This window comes from Salmo trutta, chromosome 14, assembly GCF_901001165.1.
Source record: "Salmo trutta chromosome 14, fSalTru1.1, whole genome shotgun sequence".
Classification (NCBI taxonomy): domain Eukaryota; kingdom Metazoa; phylum Chordata; class Actinopteri; order Salmoniformes; family Salmonidae; genus Salmo; species Salmo trutta.
In genome coordinates, this window is record NC_042970.1 from 80,294,539 (window position 1) to 80,316,450 (window position 21,912).

Below are 21,912 nucleotides of genomic sequence, written 5' to 3' on the forward strand. Positions count from 1 at the left end.
GTGTGGAATTGATCTCATCTCATTCACAGCCATCGTGTTTGTCCCTTCTCTCTTTTTGTTGGTCTTTCAATTCAATTTCAATTTAAGGGCTTTATTGGCATGGGAAACATATGTTAATAAACAATAAAAATGAACAGTAAACATTGCATTTCAAATGTCATTATGTGCCTGTCTCTCTCTTCATCTACTTGCTTCTCTCTCTCTATCCGTGTGTATGGTATTCCCCTGGACTCTGTCCAAATACTCATATCTCTCTCCCTGTTGGTCCCTGGCCAACCAATCAGAACGCTTGTTGGGTGTTCTAGAGCTCTGACACCACAGGCACTGCCACACTAACCACCAACAAACAGGAAGTGTCTGTGTGTGTTTCTTTGAGTGTCTGTTCTCACTTTCATTGTGACAGTTTGTGGATGAGTTTCAGATTTTCTTATACTGAGCTAAGCACTGCCTCCTCTTCTCTCGCTCTCTCTCAATTCAATTTCAATTTAAGGCCTTTATTGGCACGGGAAACATATGTTAACATTGCCAAAGCAAGTGAAGTAGATAATAAACAAAAGTGAAATAAACAACAAAAATGAACAGTAAACATTACACTCACAGAAGTTCCAAAAAAATAAAGACGTTTCAAATGTCATATTATGTCTTTTCTCTCTCCCTCCTGTCTGCAGGTGTGTCCAGAGGGGGGTGGTTCTCGTGGCATGTCGACCACTAACAAGGGAAACAAGGCCTTGAAGGTGAGAACTCGCGCTGGACTGATGTGGAAATATATGATAATGTATCCAAGTAAGGTATTTTCTCTCTTACCTGCTACTGCAGTGTCAAACTCATTCCACGGAGGGCCAAGGTTTTTTTTTTCTTCCTTTCAATTAAGATCTAGATCAGGTCAGGGGAGTTCCTTACTAATTAGTGATCTTAATTCATCAATCAAGTACAAGGGTGGAGCGAAAACTCGCAGACACCAGGACCTCCGTGGAATGAGTTTGACACGTGTACTACGGCCTGTCCATGTCTTCTTCCTAACTCACCTCCCTCCCTCCCCCCGTCCCCCTCTCCTCCCTCCCCTCCCCCCAGGTGAAGAGGGAGCCGGGGGAGAATGGGACCACCCTGACAGATGATGAGCTGGTGACTATGTCCGTCCGGGAGCTCAACCAGCACCTCCGCGGCCTCACCAAGGATGAGATCCTGCAGCTTAAACAGCGCCGGCGCACCCTGAAGAACCGTGGCTATGCCGCCAGCTGCCGGGTCAAACGGGTCACCCAGAAGGAGGAGCTGGAGAAGCAGAAGTCACAGCTTCAACAGGAAGTGGATAAGTTGGCGTCGGAAAACGCCAGCATGAGGGCGGAGCTCGATCACCTGAGGTCGAAGTACGAGGCGCTACAGAGTTTCGCAAGGACTGTGGCGAGGAGCCCAGGGGTGGGGCTAGGGGTCGGGGGTCAGAGGGGAGGTGGTGGGGTTGGGTCGGTGATCGGGCCACTCATACCGGGGAAAGTGGCGGCGACGAGTGTCATCACGATAGTGAAGTCGAAAACGGACGCGCGGTCTTAGTAGCGGGCTGGGTCAAGGAGGGATGAGAGGAAAAAGGGAGGGAAAGGAGAGGAGGAGAGGAAGCTAATTAGGACTATTTAAAAATGAAACCATTGGTCAGTGCATTGTCATTGAGCACAGGACAGAATTTAATCAGGTGAGGTGGCCCCCCCTTTGAGAAAATATCACGCCCTGGATAGTAATTACTGTGTTTCTACTGTTATTTTGTAACTGTTGTACACAAGGTCCAAAGTTGTAATTTTTATGTAATGTAGTTATGCGTGTGTTGTGTCATGGAATACTGTGAACTTCATCCGTGGCCGACGTTTGTTTTGGTATCATTCTATTTGGCTGTGTTTTTTCTGAAAACAATTATTTTTTACCCAACGGGCTTTCGTACTCACAGGCACTTCCTTGTTTTGCAGAAACAGCTTGCAGAGCCATTAATTTATTTAATTTGTTATCATAAAAATTACATAGAATTGTATTTTGTAACGGCTCATTGCACAAGAGAGACAAGATGCTTCCAGAAAAGTATCTTCAGGAAGAGGTTGTTTTGATTATTTCACGTTTCTTTTGTACTTTTCACCCTTTTTTTCTCCCCAATTGGTAGTTACAGTCTTGTCCCATCGCTGAAACTCCCGTACGGACTTGGGAGAGGCGAAGGTCGAGAGCCATGCGTCCTCCGAAACATGACCCTGCCAAGAACCAGAAGCCAGCCGCACCAATGTGTCGGAGGAAACACAGTACAACTGCCGACCGAAGTCAGCATGCATGCGCCCGGCCCACCATAAGGAGTCGCTAGAGCACGATGGGTCAATTGTGCGCCGCCTCATGGGTCTCCCAGTTGCGGCCAGCTGCGACACAGCCTGGGATCGAACCCTTGGTCTGTAATGACGCCACTCGGGAGGCCTAAAGAGGTTGTGTTTTACCACAGGTACCTGTGTGTTTACCTGTGCTTAATGTTATGCACTGACCAATTATCACCATATTACCAATCTCCATACAGGCCAGAGGGGTCTAGGCATCTAATCGCCAAGTGTTGTCCTGTTCCTGTCTGTCTGGGAGTTGTGTACTATACTGTAGTATTAGCTATCGGGATTACATTGACTGACACGTGTTTATGTGACTAGGCAATTACGCCATTCAAACACTAACTGAAAAATCTACATTTTTGTCAAAAATGTATAGAATTTAAATATAGTCAATTTTAATGTTTTTCTAATTTATTGTTAGATTTTATTTTGTTTAGTTTTTTGGGAATGGCAATAACATACTAACGTTACTATGACTATGAGGTATTTTGTTGACATGGCCAATATTTCAACTGTCAAAATTAATTATTTAAAAATCTGTTTTATTTTCAGTTTTTAAAATAGTGGACTGTTCAATCTGTTAGTTGGGTGTAATTCTCACAAGTTTTACCATAAAGTTATCAGTGTGAGTGACGTTACGTATTCTTCAAAGGATTCTTTGTCTACATATGGTCATATCTTGAATTTTATAAATTACATAGAGTAAGTATCTTTACATTATTTATAAAAGACCTTTAAAAAATAATCAAGGAAAAAATTGTTTGATATCTCCTCTTTTTTTGCAATTGTACCGAAAGTGGCTTAACTATTGAAATTGATAGCTTTGTTTTTCTAGTGACTAGGCGCGTGTGGTTGTTATGGTGACCGTGAGGCTAGCGCGTGGTGGTGTGACGTTGTAATGTACAGTACGTGACGAGGTAATGATAATATAATTGTTCACTATGTTGTCGTTATGGATACGTGATGCTGTTTTAATTTAAAGTGGGTGATGTAATCGAAGGTACCTATGCTCAGCCCATATCCTTATGTAGTAGTGGTGGTTGTATTAATTGACAATGTTGATTAATACTTAATACACGTGTTATTAATGTTATAAACATGCATTACATAAATTACAAAGTCTCTCTGAATAGGAACTGTTTATTTAGCATCTCAATAAAACGTCTAAATGTATAAAAGCCTGAATATTCCAAATGAGTTAGACAAACTGGGAGAATAAAGAGATTGGGTACAAGATACAGCGTATCCTAGGATACCCAAACTTCTGCAAGGGTGTAAAGACTGGGATATGGACCTACGATTACATCACCCGTGCTCTTTGAATAAGTTCTATTTTTGTGACGTGATTTATATAATTATTTTATTTTCTGTGTATATAATTTATATGAATGGATATGTTTAATGCAGATTGCATTGCCGATGTTTTCGTTTGTTTATCCTATTCTGTAAATGCCAGGGAAGTAACACTGTTGTCTGCTATCTGTTTATATAGGGGCCGGGTCATAGAAATCCTGTCATTCAAGAATTATAGAATGCAAGTTTCCCGTACCGAGATGGCCCATTTCCATTCTACTGGTCAATATAATTCTGTGGGCCGGGTATGGTTTGGTCTGTCTAAAAGCAAGGTTTTCCCACAGACATGAAGTTTGTTACAGCATTGTTTTGCCTGTCCAGTTTTACCCACGTAGGTTCTTTTGTTATTTGGGTACTTAGTTGAATTATCCACAACCTCTAGAGTACAAATGATCAATTTCCACATGGTTTTATAATCACCCTTCTATTGCCGTTAACTAGATATCAAACCTAGACAGTATTGAATATTTTTTGCTTCATCTTCATAATAGGTTGGGGAAACCCTGCCATAGGCTCTAAAGGAAGTTACTGCTGTGCAGTAGATGGGAATGCTCTGATCTCTCTCTCTTTTCACACAGTAGCTAAATGGGGAGGAAGGGAGGAGCAAAGGGGGTGTTAAAAGTACAAAAACTGTTAAAGCCACAGGAATGGTTGCACTGATAACCCATCTGCGGGTTTGACCAACCGAGAAAGTACAGAGTGCTGCAAATCTGGACTGAAAAGGTTTGATAAGAAATAACCCTTTCCTTATCTCTTTAACGTTGAAACTCACCCATCTGGCATTTAGGTGTATGTACTGTATGTAGTGATATATATGTAAAAATATCTATTTTGATTCTCTTTTAAATGGGCAAAAAATATATTGTTTGACTGGTGATCTGTGAAATTGTTCTGATGGAGTTTTTGGTCCTCGTAATCTCTCTCCTCCCCCCATTTGCTTTTGTAACTTCTGATGTTGTTATTCTACTTTTGATTGTGGCAAGTCCTGTCGCGTTTCAACATTCTGTGAGCAATGTGTTAAAGGTTTTTGGAGAAACATTTTAATATACTCAAATTAGATAACGTAAAGCAAAAAGTGCCACCAGCAAGTTATATTAGTTCAGTTTGTTTCGTTTTGATTGTTTTGTTCCTCCTCTTGTTGTCGAGCACACATGAATGTTGTCGTGGTGACTGTTGTCAAGTGAATGTCTATATATGCAAAAACTGGGTGGGGCTTGAGGAATGAGGCGGAGCTAGAACTGCTAGAGCTTGATGAGTAGTGATGTCGTGGTTGGTCGTCTAAAAGTTGTTGTCAGCTTAATAAACTGCAGGTACAGTGTGACTGAGGTCAATATCTTTTATACAAAGTGCTTATCTATATAACCCCCCCTCCCCTACCCATAACACACCACATGTTGGGTCAACTGGTGAGCATGACTATATGGCTCAGGGTTGTTTCTGTCTATGCCTCCCAAATGACACCCTATTCCCTTCATAGTGCACTACCAGGGCCCTGGTCAAAAGTAGTGCACTATGAAGGGAATAGGTGTAATTTGGGACACAGTCTGTGTGTGTCTCCAAAGTATAGAATGATCAGTGAAAAGCTATGAAAACAAGTAGTAGAGTTTGTGAATATGGAAAATATTAGTAACAAATTACCTGGAAATGTAAAAAAATCTGTGTTTTGTAAAATGTTCTCTATGGGGTGTAATACATTATTATATCGCAGTGTCACAGTACTTTGTATGGGGAAACACCCTAAAGTGACAGTGAGTCCATTTCATTGTAAGTATTTATTAATTCATAACTAAATTATTGTACTTTTTTTGCTATTTGTAGATAAGTAATGCTGATGTATTGGTAACCATGGGAATTAACTGTTTTGTCATCGATCCTTTAATTTATTGATGTACATACTGTATTGTTTGTTGATAAACAGTTGACTTTATTTTGTATATGACCAATAAACACAATTTGAAGAGGACAAACCGTATCTTCTCTATTGTTCCATAGTTATGTAGCCTGGGTCCAGATCACTTTGGGCTGTATAAGCCATGAGCCAGCAGACAGGCATGACAGGGACCATAGGAGTTCGCAAGACTGCACAAACTGATCTGGGACCAGGCTATAGGCTATAATGTGACTATATGATGATGCCTGAAATAAATCTTTGTAGTCAGTCAATTTGAAGACTTTTTGAAGTCCTAGGTGAATTTTATAGTATATTCTGTTGCTTTATATTACAGTATTGTAGTCTGCCTGAATGTCTGATAAGGTGTTTCTTCTGGTCAGTTCATATTTATTTCAACTTCAAAGTTGGCATCCCAAATGGCACCCTATTCCCTTTTTTTGTGCACTACTCGTCAAAAGCAGTGCACTGTATAGGGAATAGGGTGCCATTTGGGACATATAAAACACCTTATTTCCTCTTTCCAGTGGAATCCAGTTAAAAGTGTGGCGACGGAGGATGACCTAATTCCAGTAACCTCTCAGTGGTGGACATATTTCTGGCCCAGATATTAGTACAAAAGGGCAGAGGCCTCAGTCGCTGATCTAGACGTGGTTTATCGCTATACTGTGACGGATTGATATCTTCCTAGGTGCTAAGTAATGCACTATATAGAGAATAGGGCGCCAGGATAATGAATAATGATGTATACACGACATTTGTGTTTTAGACCCATGGACTTCCCGTTTACGAAAGAAAAATAGGGTAACATTTTGCATAGTATATGTTGACCCATCGACCTTACATGGACAGATACTTTATGCAGCACATTTATATAGAAACAAACAAATACAAATAAAATGAATATTAAAATGGACGTATACCTTAGTGTAGAATCATCACCATAATTGCTAAGATCAGCATTTATTTTGCTGATTCGTCAATGCATTATCAGCGGTCCAATGGACGTGCTACCAATAAACATCAAGATCTCTGTATGTGGTTTTTCTACTGTTTTATTACTGTTCGCATAAATGAACCATATTGTGTTTACTCAACCTATCAGCCAGTAACGTCTGTAGGTGGCAGTAGCAAATAACCAACCGAAGATGAGCTGTCTGTCAAAATACCTGGAGAGTTGGAAAATACGAACCGGAGTTTGGTTTCAGCAATTTCGCATGTTTGCCAACTAGCACTTTCAAAAACAGTAATCTCAAGATAAAACAACTAATTATCGCTAATATACACAATATATAGGTTAACTAATGACATTATAGACGTACTTAAAGTCGGACTTGGAGTTATTATTGTGTTCAATCTTGAATCCAAATCCACCTGGTCTGTCGTCCATGACGTGAGTTGTAGACGCCATGACAGTTTCCTCCAAACTGTCAGTTTGTTCTCTCGAGGAGGCGGGTAAAATGTAAACATGCAAATGATCTCTCTTGCAAATTCGTTTAATTTAATGTAATAGTTTTAAAGCCATTCACTAAGCAATATTTGTGGCGACTGTTTGTAAACTTTGCATTCTATTAATTTAACGTTGTGTTGTTTGATAAAGTTGGCGCTATTTTGTTGAATGATTAGTTGACCGTTAGCTAACTTTCTAGATAACGTTAGCTGCTAGCTAGATTAGCTAACAACAAGTTAAAAAAAAAAGTTATTTCGTGATCATCAAATAATGCAGTGCTCTAAAAACGAATTAACGAAACATATAGTTTTGTTACAGAATGGAAGACTATGAAAAGTTCATACAACGCCGACTTTACGAACTGAAAAGGAAGGATAGCAACGAGAACCAACGCCGGACACTGGAATCACCATGTACTCGCCACGTATCATCAGCTATCCGTTTCCATGGCATACCCATCCTTCCTCCATTGGTAAGGCTTCTTGTTGCTGTGTAACTCTATGGATATCACCACTTACATGTTACATGTTATGTTGCCTGTGAGGAATGATGGAGCTAGTTATATGCTAGCCAGGGAACCAGTCTTTTTGCACGATAATTCCATACGGAGTTGGAAAGAGCAGAGAAGACTGGCACCCAGGCTAGCTAGGTATTTATAGTCTTATATTTTAACCTACTGTTAAAATCATTATTAGCAAGGGCTTTGCTGTGACTATATGGTATATGCATATGCCTTTCTTTTTTGGGCCTTACTAATGATATCTATCATTATTATGATATCTATCATTATCTCATGGCAAGACAAATATTTGAGTCCCAAATGGCACCCTATTCCCTATATAAGCCCTATGGGTCCTGGTCAAAAGTAGTGTACTGTAAAGGGAATAGGGGGACATAGACAAAGTCTGACTGTGTTGCTATTCCCAGCTCACAGGAGTGCAAAGAGAAGAGATGCAGAGACACAGAGAGGCAGCCAAGAGGACGACGGATAGGAGGAAGACTCAGCCCTCTGAGACGAGGATGTCCTACGTTCAGAACATTCTACACAGTGTTCAGGTAAATCCACATGGATTTTAAGTCAAATAAGGCTGGTTTCCCAGACGCAGATTAACATTATTGGAGAATCTCTAATGAAATATTTTTTTTGTGCAGGCCGAGGCTGGGAAACGGTCCCATATAATTTCATTGTACACTCCTGCTACTTCAGCTAACTTAATGTATTGCCTAGCCTATAAGGTGAAAAGTATGTATTTATGTCATAACAAAGTTATGATTGTTTTCATTTCTCACCTTTCCTGTTGTTATGGTCATGTTTTTTAATTTGTTTTCTGTCTGGTATTCTAGCTGAGGCAAGCACCAACACTGGAGGAGTTCTTTCAGGGTGAACCAGGACTAACGGCAGCCAAAACCACCAACCTACACCACAGCAACGTCCGGCAGGTTCTAGCGTCGCAGAATGATGATGTCACCGAGACCAAGGACAGCTTGCCGGGGTCGTCCTCCCCACCAACCTTAACCGTCATGCATGATGGGAAAGCAGGCATCCTCGTCCGAGGTCCTCCCATGACGTCGACAGCCTACGGCGCCTTCACAACGAATCACCTTACAACTCTCCATAACACCACCACTGTGAGGGAGACCTTCCTAGATAAGCTGGTCTGTGACCCAATGACACCTTCTCTAGCTAGAGAGACAACCACACATACCAACCAGGTTGCTCCACAAACAGAGACCCGGACCAGGGAGAGACTCTTGTATGACCAGGATAAGACCACCAATGCTGGGTGTGTTCTGGAGGAGGACCTGGGTTCAGGAGAAGCAACGGTGGATCCTCTAGCTGACATAAGCCACCAGTCTTCAGGGTACGTGACGTATGAAAACGCGGAGGCCACCTGTGTCTTGAGTCGGACCGAGGCTGGGGAGAGCATTATATCAGGGCCTGAGGATGGGACACCAATTGGAACGGGGGGGTTTCTCCTACACGGCACCTCCGATACAAACACAACCAAGGCATGTAATATCATCAGCCATCCTCCCATTGATGCTGAAGATCTGGAGGAGGGGTCGTCCCCGTGTGACGATGACCTCATAACTGGTCGCCCTGCAGATGAGGCGAGCGTGACGTCGTCCTGGTGTAATGACGTCATACCAGACTATTTAGAGGAAGCGTTGGTGACGTCGCCTCTACAGAGCAACGATATCACACCTCCTGTAGAAGACCACATAGCAAGTCATCCAGGAAAGAAGTGTAGCACTACTAATATTGTCACTTTCCCTCAGCATCAAGCCTCATTATCACTATCAGACCGTCCTGAACCCAAGATTGTAGTGACATGTCCTCAGACTGAGGCCTCGACACCGGACCTCTGCAAACCAGATCAGAACCAGGCGTCAGACTTAGACCTGGACCGACCGGAGGGACCATACCGGCTCAGCCTCCAGACTCTTCTAAAAAAATCCCAGGCAGCTTTGGAATGCCCCAAACCAGGCAGGAACCAGCCAGAATCAGAACCAAAGATCCGGACTGGAGATGTAGACTTGGACCCGGAATCGGAACCAGTGGCAGGGCCGTACCGCCTCAGCCTCCAGACCCTGCTGAAAAAGTCCCAGGAGCACCGGAGACGCCAGCGTCAGCTGAAGAACCAGGCCAAGGCCTCCACTTGTTCTACCAGGTGAGAGTTTTTGATGTTATTTTATTCATCAGTTTTATTGACTTCTGTTTGTTGTGTTCAGGTAAGAGGGGCAGACATATTAGAGGTTTTTAAATCACATTTGAAAACCCATCTTTTTAGCATGGCTTTTAGTCAGTGGTTTTACTGTTATTTGTTTTGTATTAATCTCTCTTTTTTTGCAGTCTGTTTTTTATCTCCTTCATTTGAATGTTTTTACTGTAAAGTTTGTTGTGATTTTATATGCAATTGAAATAGTATTTTATTTTAGGACCCAGGAGGCCTTGACACACCAGAAGATGGAGGAGGAGATCAGTTTCTCAGACAAGGAGAATGAGGAGTTTCTCCAGTCAGGGAGAGTGGTGGCGGAGGGAAGGAAAACCCGGGACAGGGATTGGAGAAAGGATCATCTGGGAATGGGAGTCCAGTTTTCCGGACCGCCACCACTAGAGATATTCCCTAAGGAAGCGTGGGTTCAACGTGAGGAGGAGAACGCGAGGTCTAGGATTGTGGAAAGAATGGGACCTAACGAAAAAGGATGTCATGAAAGAATATTGACGGAATTGGAGGCTGGAAATGGCCCTTCACATTTGGTTGGTCTAGAAGGAGACACCCAATCCCAATCTCCTCCAGGAGTGGACATTGATGCTGGCTCGGCAGCCGAAGACATCCAGCTACACCTCTCACCAGACGTCACAGCAGCACCGTCAATGCTAATGGAGAACCTTCCACATCCTATCTCAGCCGATGCCTCCATAACCCAGAAATCATTCTACCTAGTCAGGGAGAAGAGCTCTACCCTGCCGAGGCCTTCCTCTCTGGGGAGTAGTAGGTTCCAGAGCGTCCCTACCCCCCAGTTTAGTATGAGCCCTATCCGCTGTAAGAGTAAAGGAAACAGTGGGGGAGGAGGGCGTGGCACCCCCAAGAGGCAGATCCTGGTAAACACACCTTTGAATGTAGACCACGAGGTGGGGTCGGTGACTGGGCAGGAAAATAATGATGCTCGGGACCAAACGCATCTGCATAGAGCGCCCCTAGTGGCTGGGGGTGGTACAAGACCTATGCGTAGGAGCACAGACCAGGCAGAACAGATAGCTCAGCTGGAGCTCAACCTGTCCAGCCTCAAAATACTGATCTCTGACCTGGAATCCACGCTCACAGAGACACCAGAGAGCCACCAGACGCACAACAACAGCCAGACTGATAATATAGACCAACAACACAAATACATGGACTACCATACACCTGACAGCCAGGCCTTACAGTCAGGGAACCAGACACACAACAACAGCCAGACTGATAATAGTAGTAACCTTACCATGGACCCGCCACATAAATACATGGACTACCATACACCTGAGAGTCAGGCAGAGAGTAACCTTAGTGACAGTGAGAAAGGAAGAGGGGATGGAGGTCAGAGGTCAGCTGATAAGATGGCGGTGGGCCCCTGTAGAGTCCAGTGGTGTGACAGCGTACCTCCATTGTTCAAGGAGGTGGAGATCACTGTTACAACAGGTTACAAAAAACAAGATGGTCGCCAGCAGCAGCCTCTTGCAGCGCGCCACGTCACCTCCCTCACTCAGAAGAGGAGAGTTCCTGACGTGTTCCGGAAGGTTCCATACGATGTCATCAAGGTTCCGTCGAAAGTCATCAAGGTTCGGAATGACGTTGTCAAGATTCCGGCATCACACAAAACACCTTTCTCCGTCCTCTCAGATGCCAGTAACAACCAGCACCAGCCAATGGAGTGGAAGAGTTATCCGGAGGACCCCGCCCACTTCCAATCCATCAACCAATCGTATGACGTGGACACGCCCTCAGGGCTCTGGCTCCAGGGAGGGTCAGAGGGGTCGTTGAAAGGTCATGACCCCGCGGGGAAGCAGCTGACCCCTGAGAACGGAGGTGGCGGTCAGGGAGGGGCGTCAAGGGCCAAACGTAGACTGGTCATGCACACCACAGAGGGGAACAGGGGACAAGGACGAAGAGAGGTGATGGACAGGCCTCACTCCAGTACTCCTGAAGGTAAGGCCAGCCTATGTCCACAGTGGATTTAGATTAGGATGTCTTCCTGTCTGAGGTACAGAGAGACAAACATTCACATAGTAATGGATGTCATCTCAAACTTCATTCAATGTTTTCTCAATCCATTATATAACATTCAGTGGCTCCTAACTCAAATAAGCGTTTTATGCTATTTATTCATTCATTATTAAGGTAACAAGTGCAAAACAAATGTTTGTCAATCTTTAATATCCCTGATTAAGAGTATGTAAATCACATCAGACCCCTAGCTAGCCCTTCCTGTCTGACTGTTACCCGTCTCCCTCCTAGCTGCGGTGCGGTCACACAGTCAGGAGAGCCAGCAGCTCCAGCTAAAGCAGACCCATGCAGCCCAGGTCAGAGCCCTGAAGGAGGAGCAGAGGAGACAGCAGCAACAACTACTGCAGGTGAGAGAGACCGCTGACCACCACCTCAATATGACCACAGTATTACTACTATAGCTACAATACTATCCACAATACTAACCACAATACAACCTCTTACAGGTTTGGGCTCAATCCAATTTCAATTCCAGTCAAATCAGAAAGTAAACCAAATTCCAATTCCACATCTCCTCATTGAAAAGCTTTGAAGAGAATTGGTAATTGGAATTTCTGTGTACTTCCTGAATTGACCAGCATTAAAAGGGAATTGACCCCAACCCTGACCTCTAAACAATTGATGAAGCAGCAACAACTACTGCAGGTGAGAGAGACCGCTGGACCACAATATGACCACTACACTAGCAACTCCAATAACTGTGACATCTAACCAAGGTCACCTATAAACCCATCCAGCTGGTACCGGTATCCCTCCCTGCCTGCTTCTCTCTCAATTCCTTTCCCTCACTCTCCCTCTCTCTCTCAATTCCTTTCCCTCACTCTCCCTCTCTCTCTCAATTCCTTTCCCTCACTCTCCCTCTCTCTCTCAATTCCTTTCCCTCCCTCTCTCTCTCTCTCTCTCAATTCCTCTCCTTCCCTCTCTCATTTTCTTTCTCTCCCTCCCTCTATCTCTGATTCTCTCAGATTCTTAAAATGGGTCAGCTTGTGCTGTTACAACAACCTTAATGTTCCTCAAAAGAGAGACAGGGATTTCAGCTGGCTCCTTGGCTTAATTACATCCTCACACATCCTCACACACACACACACACACACACACACACACACACACACACACACAGCTTGTGCAGACTGCAGACATATGCCCATTAAAAGGGACCTTGAAACTCCCCTCCAGTTTTAAGGACCAGGGAGAGATTCTACTATAAATGTTTCATTGGAGCCCTAAGAGGAAGAGTGGCTGAGTTTGGTTACCTCACTGTGTGTGTGTGTGTGTGTGTGTGTGTGTGTGTGTGTGTGTGTGTGTGTGTGTGTGTGTGTGTGTTAAACCCAAGGACAACCAACACGTTAGCTGGCATCCATTCCTTGTATTTAAAATCACATTTTATGCGCCAAATAGAACAGGTGTAGACCTTACCGTGAAATGCTTACATACAAAACCTTAACCAACAATGCAGTTCAAGAAATAGAGTTAAGAAAATATTTACTAAATAAACTAAAGTAAAAAAATAAATCAAAGTAACACAAGAAAATGACATAACAATAACGAGGCTATATACAGGTGGTACCGGTACCGAGTCAGCGTGCGGGGCTACAGGTTAGTGTAGGTAATTTGTTCATGTAGATAGGGGTACAGGTTAGAGGTTGTTTGTACATGTAGATAGGGGTACAGGTTAGAGGTCGTTTGTACATGTAGATAGGGGTACAGGTTAGAGGTCGTTTGTACATGTAGATAGGGGGACAGGTTAGAGGTCGTTTGTACATGTAGATAGGGGTACAGGTTAGAGGTCGTTTGTACATGTAGATAGGGCTACAGGTTAGAGGTCGTTTGTACATGTAGATAGGGCTACAGGTTAGAGGTCGTTAGTACATGTAGATAGGGCTACAGGTTAGAGGTCGTTTGTACATGTAGATAGGGCTACAGGTTAGAGGTCGTTTGTACATGTAGATAGGGCTACAGGTTAGAGGTCGTTAGTACATGTAGATAGGGCTACAGGTTAGAGGTCGTTTGTACATGTAGATAGGGCTACAGGTTAGAGGTCGTTTGTACATGTAGATAGGGCTACAGGTTAGAGGTCGTTAGTACATGTAGATAGGGCTACAGGTTAGAGGTCGTTAGTACATGTAGATAGGGCTACAGGTTAGAGGTCGTTTGTACATGTAGATAGGGCTACAGGTTAGAGGTCGTTTGTACATGTAGATAGGGCTACAGGTTAGAGGTCGTTTGTACATGTAGATAGGGCTACAGGTTAGAGGTCGTTTGTACATGTAGATAGGGCTACAGGTTAGAGGTCGTTTGTACATGTAGATAGGGGTACAGGTTAGAGGTCGTTAGTACATGTAGATAGGGGGGACAGGTTAGAGGTCGTTTGTACATGTAGATAGGGCTACAGGTTAGAGGTCGTTTGTACATGTAGATAGGGCTACAGGTTAGAGGTCGTTAGTACATGTAGATAGGGCTACAGGTTAGAGGTCGTTAGTACATGTAGATAGGGCTACAGGTTAGAGGTCGTTTGTACATGTAGATAGGGGTACAGGTTAGAGGTCGTTTGTACATGTAGATAGGGGTACAGGTTAGAGGTCGTTTGTACATGTAGATAGGGGGACAGGTTAGAGGTCGTTAGTACATGTAGATAGGGGGACAGGTTAGAGGTCGTTAGTACATGTAGATAGGGCTACAGGTTAGAGGTTGTTAGTACATGTAGATAGGGGTACAGGTTAGAGGTCGTTTGTACATGTAGATAGGGGGACAGGTTAGAGGTCGTTAGTACATGTAGATAGGGGGACAGGTTAGAGGTCGTTAGTACATGTAGATAGGGCTACAGGTTAGAGGTTGTTAGTACATGTAGATAGGGCTACAGGTTAGAGGTCGTTAGTACATGTAGATAGGGCTACAGGTTAGAGGTTGTTAGTACATGTAGATAGGGGGGAAGTTGCTATGCATAGATAAAGAGCAGTGAGTAGCAGCAGTGTAAAAACAAAGGTGGGGGGGGGGTCAACGTGAATAGTCCGGGTGGCCATTTGATTCATTGTTCAGCGGTCTTATGGCTTGGGGGTAGAATCTGTTAAGGAGCCTTTTGGACCTAGACTTGGCACTCCGGTACCGCTTGCCGTGCGGTAGCAGAGAGAACAGTCTATGACTGGGGTGGCTGGAGTCTCACAATTTTCTGGGCCTTCCTCTGACACCGCCAACTATATAGGTCCTGGATGGCAGGAAGCTTGGCCCCAAAAATGTACTTGGTCGTACGCACTACCCTCTGTAATGCCTTACGGTCAGATGCCGAGCAGTTGCCATACCAGACAGTGATGCAACCAGTCAGGATGCTTTCGATGGTGTAACTAGAACTTTTTGAGGATCTGGGGACCCATGGCAAGTCTTTTCAGTCTCCTGAGGAGGAAAAGGTGTTGTCGTGCCCTCTTCACGACTGTCTTGGTGTGTTTGGACCATGATAGTTTGTTGGTGATGTGGACACCAAGGAACTTGAAGCTCTCAACAAGCTCCACTACAGCCTCGTTGATGTTAATGGGGGCCTGTTCGGCCGCCTTTTCCTGTAGTCCACCATCAGCTCCTTTTGTCTTGCTCACATTCAGGGAGAGGTTGTTGTCCTGGCACCACACTGCCAGGTCTCTGACCTCCCTATAGCTGTCTCATCGTTGTTGTGTCGTCAGCAAACTTAATGATGGTGTTGGAGTCGTACCTGGCCACGCAGTCGTGGGTGAACAGGAAGTACAAGAGGGGACTATGCAAACACCCCTGAAGGGCCCCAGTGTTGAGGATCAGCTTGGCAGATGTGTTGCTACCTACCCTCACCACCTGGGGGCGGCCCGTCAGGAAGTCCAGGATCCAGTTGCAGAGGGAGGTGTTTAGTCCCATGGTCCTTAGCTTTGTGATGAGCTTCGTGGGCACTATGGTGTTGAACGCTGAGCTGTAGTCAATGAACAGCATTCTCACATAGGTGTTCCTTTTGTCCAGGTGGGAAAGGACAGTGTGGAATGTGATTGAGATTGCGCCATCTGTGGATCTGTTGGGGCGGTATGTGAATTGGAGTGGGTCTAGGGTTTCTGGGATAATGGTGATGATGTGAGTCATGACCAGCCTTTCAAAGCACTTCATGGCTACAGACGTGAGTGCTACAGGGCAGAAATCATTTAGGCAGGTTACCTTCCATCTGTGTGTCTGTGTAGCTCTAACACCATAATTAACAAAGCTGTTTAATAATAAAACCTTTCTTCTCCCCTCCCTCCATCATTGATGATGTGTTGCCTGTAACAGGAGCATAGCTGGGCCGTGGATAGAGAGATGGAGGGAGACAGGGATGTAGGGTAGCTGGGGTGGAAGGAAGGAGGCAGAGGGGGGATATGACACAGAAAAGGAGACGATCATTAGTTTAATTCATGAGGGGTGCTGGTTAAGTGCCAGATAGTCGCTCTGAGCACTAATGGTCCTCTCTCTCTCTTTTCTCTCTCTCTTTTTTACTCTTTCTTTTTCTCTCATTCCTCCTTGTCTCTCTCATTCCTCCTTGTCTCTCTCATTCCTCTCTCTCTCTCTGTCTCTCTGTCTCTCTCATTCCTCTCTCTCTCTCTCTCTTTCTCTCTCATTCCTCTCTCTCTCTCTCTCTCATTCCTCTCTCTCTCTCTTTCTCTCTCTCTCTCTCATTCTTCTCTCCTGTCTGTTAGATGCTGGCTGTACGTTACCAGCTACTCCAGAGTTTGTCCTTCCCTGTGTCCTCCAGCCCCACATCCAGCGCACGTCTAGCGGACAACACGACCTCCCTCCTCCCCCTCTCTTCCATCCCTCTGTCCTCCCTCTCCATCCCTCTGTTCTCCCCCTCACCAGGATCCCTCCTTTCAGACCCAGACTCCCCCTCACGGGTAAATTCAATTCACACCTGACTGACTTTGTATATTTGGATCATCAGTTTATAATCAACAAGTGAGAAGCACAACAGTTAGTTGTCTGATGATTCAAGTCAGGGTGCAGGTGTGTGTGTGTGTGTGTGTTCGTATGTGTGTACGTGCGTGTCTGTGTGTCTACATCTACAGTTGGCCACCAGTTGAAAGGACCTTGAGAATCTGGTTGGGAAATTAATTGGTTGTCATTGACAGAATTTGTATTTCTCTCTTCTCCCCCCACCCCCCCTCGTCTCTCCCTCTCTACCCTCTTCTCTCCCCACCCCCTCCTCTCCCCCCACCCCCCTCGTCTCTCCCTCTCTACCCTCCTCTCTCCCCACCCCCCTCGTCTCTCTCCCTCTACCCTCCTCTCCCCCCACCCCCTCGTCTCTCCCTCTCTACCCTCCTCTCCCCCCACCCCCTCGTCTCTCTCCCTCTACCCTCCTCTCCCCCCACCCCCTCGTCTCTCCCTCTCTACCCTCCTCTCCCCCCACCCCCTCATCTCTCTCCCTCTCCCCTCCTCTCTCCTCAGTCTCCCAGGTGTCTGTCTGTGTGTTATGGTCCCCTGGTGGCAGCAGCAGTGAAGGGATACCTAACCAGGAGGCTCCTACACACAGAGAGAGTGGGACAGCTGCTATGTACCATCAAGGTGACACACACAGTCTCAGAAACACACAGCCCATCATGGGATTTATCGAAGATGTGATTTACGGATGTGTGTTTAATCATTTATTTTCGCTGTGTGTGTATGACTGTGTGTGTATGACTGTGTGTGTATGACTGTGTCCCCCCCTCCCTCAGGACATGCAGCAGTTCCTGCAGTCCTTCCAGCCCCAGAGCCCTGGGAGAGACAGCAGGCAAGACCTGGTGCTGCAGGAGAGAGTCACACTGCAGGTAACTAACACACACACACAGTCTCTACACACACACACTCTGGCGCGCACAACACAGTCTCTACACACACACACACTCTGGTGCGCACAACACAGTCTCTACACACACACACACACTCTGGCGCGCACAACACAGTCTCTACACACACACACACTCTGGCACGCACAACACAGTCTCTACACACACACACACACTCTGGCGCGCACAACACAGTCTCTACACACACACACACTCTGGCGCGCACAACACAGTCTCTACACACACACACACTCTGGCGCGCACAACACAGTCTCTACACACACACACACTCTTGCGCGCACAACACAGTCTCTACACACACACACACTCTTGCGCGCACAACACAGTCTCTACACACACACACACTCTTGCGCGCACAACACAGTCTCTACACACACACACTCTGGCGCGCACAACACAGTCTCTACACACACACACACTCTGGCGCGCACAACACAGTCTCTACACACACACACACTCTGGCACGCACAACACAGTCTCTACACACACACACACTCTTGCGCGCACAACACAGTCTCTACACACACACACACTCTGACGCGCACAACACAGTCTCTACACACACACTCTGGCACGCACAACACAGTCTCTACACACACACACACACACACAGTCTGGCGCGCACAACACAGTCTCTACACACACAGACAGACTAATTCTCAGGAGTGGTGTCTTGTTGCAGCTCCGCTCAGCACGTTATGAGCTCCAGGACATCTTCTGTCTGTCAGCAGGAGACAGGATGCAGATCATCAGCTGGGACAGACAGCTGGCCAGGGACAGGGAGATGAAACACAAGGTAACCACCAGGGGGGACAGGGAGATGAAACACAAGGTAACCACCAGGGGGGGCAGGGAGATGAAACACAAGGTAACCACCAGGGGGGGCAGGGAGATGAAACACAAGGTAACCACCAGGGGGACAGGGAGATGAAACACAAGGTAACCACCAGGGGGGGACAGGGAGATGAAACACAAGGTAACCACCAGGGGGGGACAGGGAGATGAAACACAAGGTAACCACCAGGGGGGGACAGGGAGATGAAACACAAGGTAACCACCAGGGGGGGACAGGGAGATGAAACACAAGGTAACCACCAGGGGGGGCAGGGAGATGAAACACAAGGTAACCACCAGGGGGGGACAGGGAGATGAAACACAAGGTAACCACCAGGGGGGGGACAGACAAACATTTCAAGAACATTGGTTTTTATGTCGTTTTTAATTTTGGCCGTCTGGCTAACGCGTTTTGGCAGTTAAACCTTCATCAGAGCATCAAGACATGTGCCAAAGACATTGTTTTTTATGCAAGTAAACTTGTGGATACCATTTTTATGTCTCTGTGTCCATTAGGAAGGAAGTTAGAGGTGGTTTTGCTAGCAGATACCATAGACTTCCAGTCATTATGCTAATGCTAGTTAGAAATTGCTGTAGCATTAGTTAGCAACATCTTTCAAACTGCACACAGAGACATGACCTCATCGGACTCTGGGGAAGTAGATAAAGGGCCTCAGCCAAAATCCCCAAGTATCTCTAAGTTAACTACAAGGGCAGTGCATAGTGGTAATCAAAACATGTTACAAAATATACATACATACATACATACATACATACATGCATGCATGCATGCATGCATGCATACATCAGCAGAATAAATCCGGCAAATAGCATTTAGGTATCATGATGACATTTGAGATATTTTGGGGAGCAGTTGGTTACTTCCTAGTGCACAATAAAGCCTCCAACATGAGATGCTTTGGGGTCTGGATAGAAAGATTAGGATTGAATGTACAACAAATATACATCAGCATACACAAATTTAAGGAGTGTTTGTGTATCAAACTGTGCGTGTGTGTGTTTGGGTCCACAGACTGGGGAAATGGGGTCGACCAGGGGGAAGAGTTCTCTGTCAGCTGCTACACAGAAAGCCTTGGAGAGGAAGAGAGGAGTCATGATGTGAGTTCTGTCATAGAAAATGTGTCACTAGACTAGATAGTTATTGTATATAAAACAGACATTGTCAGAGCAAGACAGCGAGTGTATGACTTGTATGTTCTGAGTTTCAGGGTTATCAGTACAAGGTTAGAGTTGTGTTAATAACATGTTTGGTTATAGAAGAGCCATACTTCTACCCAAGCTAGTACAGCCCCGGCAGTGACTACTGCCCAGCATAGTGATATTATAATACTAATAAACTGTCCCAACTGTCTCACTAATCAACCTATTGTTCCCCTCTCTTCTCCCATCAGGAGGAAAGCGGCAGAGTTCTACTGTCTCACTAATCAACCTATTGTTCCCCTCTCTTCTCCCATCAGGAGGAAAGCGGCAGAGTCCTACTGTCTCACTAATCAACCTATTGTTCCCCTCTCTTCTCCCATCAGGAGGAAAGCGGCAGAGTCCTACTGTCTCACTAATCAACCTATTGTTCCCCTCTCTTCTCCCATCAGGAGGAAAGCGGCAGAGTCCTACTGTCTCACTAATCAACCTATTGTTCCCCTCTCTTCTCCCATCAGGAGGAAAGCGGCAGAGTCCTACTGTCTCACTAATCAACCTATTGTTCCCCTCTCTTCTCCCATCAGGAGGAAAGCGGCAGAGTCCTACTGTCTCACTAATCAACCTATTGTTCCCCTCTCTTCTCCCATCAGGAGGAAAGCGGCAGAGGGGCAGAGGGGGACTGGAGCTGTGGTTGCTGGGGCAGAGGGGAACGTCGTGAAGCAGACACGTGGGTCTTTTCGACCCAACCCTCAAAGGGTCCCCAAGACCGTCCAGTCCCGCAGATCTCGGTGAAGATGGTCTACTTATCGGGCTAGACTGGACCGGAACCGGATCGTGTTCATTTTGGCACAGTGTAGCAAAACATTTTGCACAGGAGAACGAAAACGAGCGTTTCTTATTGGACAAGTTCAGGGTCATATTCATTAGTGGAAATGTTTTGGAAAATGAAAACAAGCGTTTCTTATTGGACAAGTTCAGGTAGTCCCTCCCAGGTAATGAATACTGTTGATACCTAAAAAGATACACACACACACACACACACACACACACAATCCATCTCACTTAACCCTAAAACAATACGCCCCTATGGGCCCTGGTCAAAAGTAGTGCACTATAAAGGGAATAGGCTGCCATTTGGGATGCATCCATAGTGTTTCTTGCTAACCAGTGTACATCTGGAAAGTATTGTATTTTAACTTGATTGTATTCTACAAAGGCACAACTCACTGCATTCAAATGCATCTTAGCTACTACATACTGTATGTGACAATCTATTCTTACCACAAGACCTCAGGACTTGTTTTTGGACACACTGTTCGTAATATGTTAGTTTTACACATTTTATACTATTTATATTTCCTATACCTGTTTGTGGTGCAGTATTGGGATGGCAATGCAACCAAAGCCCAGAAAACCCAAGTCTATTTTTAAGGTCTGTTCTGAGTGTTCTTCTTTCCTACTGTTTTTGTTCTAAATTATTTACAAGTGTTTTTTAATAAATGTTTTTATAAAAAATGTACTTGTCAGGTTGTTTGAATGTAAACTGAACAAAAATATAAACATAACATTCAACAATTAATGATATTACTGAGTTAGAGTTCATATAAGGAAATCAGTCAATTGAAATGAATTCATGAGGTCTTAATCTATGGATTTCACATGACTGGGCAGGGGCACAGCCATGGGTGGGCCTGGAGGGCATAGGCCCACCCAATTGGGAGCCAGGCCCAGCCAATCAGAATTCGTTTTTCCCCACAAAAGGGCTTTAATACAAACAAATACCCAATTTTGTCAGCTGTCCTGCAGGTGAAGAAGCTGGATGTGGAGGACCTGAGCTGGTGTGGTTACACGTGCTCTACGGTTGTGAGGCCAGTTGGATGTACTGCCAAATTCTCTTAAACGATGTGAGGCGGCTTATGGTAGAGAAATGAACATTCCATTTTCTGGCAACAGCTCTGGTGGACATCCCTGCAGTCACATGCCAATTGAATGCTCCTTTGAAACTTGAGACATCTGTGATGTTGTGTGACAAAACTGCACACTTTAGAGTGTCCTTTTATTGTCCCCAGCACAAGGTGCACCTGTGTAATGATCATGCTCTTTAATCAGCTTCTTGATATGCCACACCTTGGCAGAGGAGAAATGCTCACTAACAGGGATGTAAACAAATTTGTATGTAAAATGTCTAGGCTCTTTTATTTCAGCTCATGAGACCAACACTTTACATGTTGCATTTATATTTCTGTTCGGTATAGTTTTTAAATGAATTTCTGAGTTCTAGTAAACGTTTATATTGTGA

The 21,912-nt window shown here is 45.1% G+C and overlaps 2 protein-coding genes across 7 annotated transcripts in view; both read left to right on the plus strand.

Moving 5' to 3' along the window:
* LOC115147554 (transcription factor MafG) overlaps positions 1-1,674 on the plus strand; it is a 32,053-nt gene extending 30,379 nt beyond the window's left edge. For both annotated transcript variants that reach the window (XM_029689793.1, XM_029689794.1), the window contains 2 exons: positions 669-734; positions 1,072-1,674. In XM_029689793.1, coding sequence (XP_029545653.1) covers positions 669-734; positions 1,072-1,545 — 540 coding nt within the window. In that variant the 3' untranslated portion in view covers positions 1,546-1,674. The remainder of the gene's footprint in view (positions 1-668; positions 735-1,071) is intronic.
* Positions 1,675-6,974: 5,300 nt separating this feature from the next.
* On the plus strand, positions 6,975-21,128 carry LOC115147555 (uncharacterized). Of its 5 annotated transcripts, none has more exons than XM_029689795.1 (12): positions 6,975-7,042; positions 7,349-7,502; positions 7,958-8,086; positions 8,375-9,702; positions 9,971-11,721; positions 12,031-12,146; positions 16,476-16,670; positions 17,221-17,337; positions 17,490-17,582; positions 18,304-18,417; positions 19,489-19,574; positions 20,264-21,128. In XM_029689795.1, exons 1-12 carry the CDS (start codon positions 6,990-6,992, stop codon positions 20,403-20,405), a joined length of 4,278 nt encoding a protein of 1,425 aa, XP_029545655.1. In that variant the 5' UTR covers positions 6,975-6,989; the 3' UTR covers positions 20,406-21,128. The 5 variants fall into 5 exon arrangements, 4 of the variants coding, with proteins under 4 accessions (XP_029545655.1, XP_029545657.1, XP_029545658.1 ...); XM_029689796.1 differs by having other exon boundaries at positions 7,001-7,042; positions 7,338-7,502; XM_029689797.1 differs by lacking the exon at positions 16,476-16,670.
* The last annotated feature ends 784 nt before the right edge of the window (positions 21,129-21,912 follow it).

Bases quoted from the DNA above. Each gene is read 5' to 3' on its own strand.
- LOC115147555 (XM_029689795.1), top strand. From the start codon at position 6,990: ATGACAGTTTCCTCCAAACTGTCAGTTTGTTCTCTCGAGGAGGCGGGT. The intron at 17,338-17,489 runs GTGACACACACA...CCCCTCCCTCAG, and splicing joins AGCTGCTATGTACCATCAAG to GACATGCAGCAGTTCCTGCA. The intron at 17,583-18,303 runs GTAACTAACACA...GTCTTGTTGCAG, and splicing joins AGGAGAGAGTCACACTGCAG to CTCCGCTCAGCACGTTATGA.